The sequence below is a fragment of the Pundamilia nyererei genome, unplaced genomic scaffold, assembly GCF_000239375.1.
Source record: "Pundamilia nyererei isolate P.nyererei 1_Seehausen unplaced genomic scaffold, PunNye1.0 scaffold00604, whole genome shotgun sequence".
Taxonomy (NCBI): Eukaryota; Metazoa; Chordata; class Actinopteri; order Cichliformes; family Cichlidae; genus Pundamilia; species Pundamilia nyererei.
The window spans coordinates 91,733-96,012 of NW_005188005.1; the positions used below are offsets into that span (position 1 = coordinate 91,733).

Here is a 4,280-nt window from a genome sequence, read left to right on the forward strand (position 1 = left end):
AAAATACTCATTTGCCTAATAATTCTGCACTCCCTATATTTTTTTTTCCTGTTCCTGGTATTTATCAATTCTTGGGGGAAACTTTCACTTTAACTGACACAAAAAGAAGGTGTGGATCAAAACAACATACAGTAAACAGTTAGTGGAACAAGTGTATAGAACTGAAATATATAGTGATAATTGATTGGTTAATCAGTACCATGATTATAACTCTCTTTTAAACTCTCTTATTTAAAGCATACCTAAAAAAATTTCATGACTGAATGATTTAACTATATTTAAAATCTTTTTCAACAGGAAAAAGATCAGTGATTTGGAGACAGACAAGAGGGAGCTGGTTGGTGTCTTTGGTAAAACTGGGGCTGGAAAGAGCTCTTTGATAAATGCCATCATCAAAGAGAAGAATCTTTTACCCTCAGGAAGCATCAATGCCTGCACCTCAGTCATGATCAAAGTGGAAGCTAACAAACACAGCTCAAACTATGAGGCAGAAATTGAGTTCATCACAAAGGAGGTAAAATGAGCTATGAAAGTTAGATTTTTACTTAAAACTATTATAGGTGTTACACTTCAGTTATTGGGGTTAACGGTTGGGTACATACCTCAATAAATGGCTTGTCGTCTAATTTTGTAGGAGTGGAACGAAGAGTTGTGGTCATTTCGTCAGTTTCTTGACAATAATAAAAATCAGAAAAAGGAAGATGATGATTATCATGATGCTGTTGAAAAGCTGTCAGCACTGTATGGAGAAGACTGGAAGAAGTCCTTTGAAAACCTCATGGATCGCAAATATTTCAAAGAAATTCCAGAATTTCTCCAATCCAGGCGGAAGATGTTGACATGTGAATCAGTAAGACAAAAACTCTCATATTACTACTATAACAGACAGCCATAAGAGACTACACACTGGGGATGCTGGGAAATGCACACAGGTGAAACTAGGACAACCTGGACAAAAAAGATAACTGACCAAATTAACAAAAGACTAAGATCTAGAAACATAACTCACTTCAGAAAACAGAATGCAGCATAAATTCAAAAGTCTAAAAAACACAAAACACTGAAATGCAGTGATCGCAACGAAATAGTTCTTACTGAGATCCCATAATCACATTTAGATGATCACATATCCAGAAAAAAAATCTGTTCTTGTAACAACTGTGGTTAACAGATCCCAAGACTGGTCCAGGTCCATTATGTAGAGCAGTGTTTCCCAACCACTCTGAGAAATGATCAGGTGTGCCCTGGAACTACCTGCTCTAATTAAATGGGTTACCAACTGCTAGTAAAACAGAAGAAGAAGAAGAAGAAATTATACAATAGTCATGCTGTGAGTGAGACAACGCAGCACATGATAACAATAGATAAATATTTGAAAAGAAAAAGTAGTCAAACTGACCTGGGTCCTGGAGAAAATTCCAACCCAGATGAAGGCCTTAGCAAGACTAAGGCCTTCAGAAGAAAGCTAAAAAGGTATATTGGAGACAAACCGAACCAATTCCGCTATACCAGGTGAGCGGGAAAATTATCAATATGCTTTTTTGACATTTTTCTTTGGTGGTGTGCCGTGTGATTTATCTGATGTGAAATATGTGCCGTGGCTCCAAAAGGTTGGGAAACACTGATGTAGAGCATGATTTTTTTTTTTTTTTTTTACATCGCAGTAGGAACCTTTACCTCTTCACACAACAGTGATCAGTTCCTTGTTTTAACCTACTCTTACCCTTTTTAAATCTCTCTGTAGAAATTCACTGCTGAGCAAAGTCAACAAAGATTGAATCAAAATGACGACAAACAATCAAAAGTAAATCGGTGTCTGACAGTCAGTTGTGTCAGGAATGGCAAAAAGTGGTGTAAAACCCTGACAGTCAAAACATGGCACGTTATCCGCTATAGTGAATAAGGGAGCGGTCTAAAGTGGCTTATTAATATCTCAAAGTGGTGGACAACTGTACAAAATAACTGAGATGAGGTAGTTTCTGCTAATAGTAATAATAACTGTTGAGACCAAGAGTGTACTTAGTGTGATTTTAAATAGAAAATAAAAACTTTTAAATAAATCATAAAAGTGTATTTTAATTTTGGTTTTGAATAATAATTAGGCACTTTATTGAAACTATCAAATGATTGATTGTTCTAAAAAGGATTTCACATGACCTGATTTTTTTGTGTCACTGACTTTTAATAGATTTTGTAAAGCACTTGCATTGCGGACTGAAATTAAACTGCACTGCTTTTATTATTTATTGCAGGCTAATGAACTCTCTGCAAAATTTGTCAAGTACACAAGAAGTGATTCAAAACAAGGAGAAGGTGATGAAGGAAAAAAGTGTTTTTGGCCACTAGTGAAGTGTGTGACTGTCAGGGTGCCAAACAGGCCTCTTCTCCAGCATGTGACACTTGTGGACCTCCCTGGAAATGGTGACTGTAACAAGAGCAGAGATCAGATGTGGAAAGGGGTAATTCACATTTACTGCTCTTTGCTTATACTGTGTTGTCTGTAAACAGTCATCTTTCAATGAAGCACTGAGACATGTTATTCTCCTTTCAGATAGTTGGAGATTGTTCTACTGTGTGGATTGTGACTGAAATTAACCGAGCAGCATCAGAGAAAAAAGCCTGGGAAATCCTGGAAAGTGTCAGTAGTCTGATTGGAAATGGTGGCGAATGTCAGCAAATTCACTTTATCTGCACCAAGTCTGATCTTCTTGATGATTCAGATGATCTGTAAGTACATTTTGCATGCTGATCAACTACAGGGTGTTTCCATATAAGATCAACCCAGGCTAGACAAAAAGCGAAGCACTGGGTTGAGCCTTTTTAAAAAATTAATACAGAACATTTGGGTCAAAAGCAGTCTCAGATGCAGATACAATTTTATGAAGTTTACTGAAGATGGCGGACTTAGTAATAAACAGAGAGGGAGGGGAATAGCGGAGAGTGGGACAGGCAGTTGAATTTCTTTGTTCTGGAGGGACTTGTAATGTCCTCTGCCTCTAACGCCTTGCTAGAGTCGACATTCAGCCTAAACAGTTACATGGTGACAGAACACTCCCCGTCTGAAACCCAGCGGGTTTCACCTACTAATATGACAAGGTCAAACACATTTCAGTCATCCGGAGGAATGAGCAAGATCATCTCATTCACAGGTCGGACGTAAAGCTTTGGTTCCTCTTTCTTGATGACCTTTACTTGCACTTTGCGCACCCTTCCATCTTTACTAGGATACACATCAATGATAATTCCTAAGGGCCATTTGTTCCTACTGCACTGACTGTCCTTAAGAAGCATCACGCTTCCTTTCTTAAGGTTTGGCCGGTCAGATGTCCACTTTGTTCGACACTGTAGCGTTGACAGATACTGTTTCCGCCACCTGTCCCAAAATGTGTTAGACAAGCTTTGGACCCTGCACCACTGTTGCTTCAATAGGTTCTTCTGTCCAAAATCTCCTTCTGGTACTGGGCATGGACCTACTTTCTGAGTAAGCAATGAAGCCGGTGTAAGAATGAAAGGATCTGTAGGATCGTTTGACACAGGCACAAGTGGTCGACTGTTCACTATGGCTGAAACCTCAGCCATGAATGTTGTGAGTACGTCATGTGTGAGTTTGGAGGAGCTCATTTGAAGAAGCATCGAGTCCAGGATACGACGTGTGATGCCGATCATCCTTTTCCATGCTCCTCCCATATGAGAGGAATGTTGTGTGTTGAAGGTCCACGTACATCCGTGTTCTGACAGAAACCTCTCCATGGCTTTCCCATCAAGATTTGAGGGAATCCCCATATCTTTGCAAGCTCTGGTGAAATTAGTGCCCCGGTCAGAGCGTATGTTTTTCAAAGGCCCTCGAATTGCCATAAACCTTCTGAATGTGTTTATGAAACTGGAGGAATCCAATGACTCAATTACCTCAATGTGTATAGCTCTGACACACAGACAGGTGAAGAGGACAGCCCACCTCTTACTATCAGCGTGGCCTCCTCTCGTGCGACGGGCTGATACAGACAAGGGCCCAAACACGTCAATGCCGACATTGCTAAAAGGTGGTTCCATGCTGAGCCTGTCTGGAACAAAAACAGGAACAAAAACATAATATTCCCGAAACATGCTTTGCCGATCCGATCAGCTGTTTGTTACACTTCCCACATTGAAACAGACGTCAGCGCGAACGATCGCATGTCCGCATTTCCTGCCTGAAACCGGAAGTGACGTCATTTTCGCGGAAAATGTAGTTTTTTACTTGTAGGCCTTAAAAGCCTATACTGGTGTTTTTATAAGTCATG

At 39.8% G+C, this 4,280-nt stretch overlaps 1 protein-coding gene across 1 annotated transcript in view; it reads left to right on the plus strand.

Annotated features, from left to right (window-relative positions):
- Window positions 1-4,280, plus strand: part of LOC102197572 (nuclear GTPase SLIP-GC-like) — a gene marked incomplete at its 3' end in the record, with an annotated part of 49,020 nt that overhangs the window by 5,961 nt on the left and 38,779 nt on the right. The window contains exon 6 of the mRNA XM_005754611.1: window positions 298-514. Within this exon, the coding sequence (XP_005754668.1) occupies window positions 298-514 (217 nt within the window). The remainder of the gene's footprint in view (window positions 1-297; window positions 515-4,280) is intronic.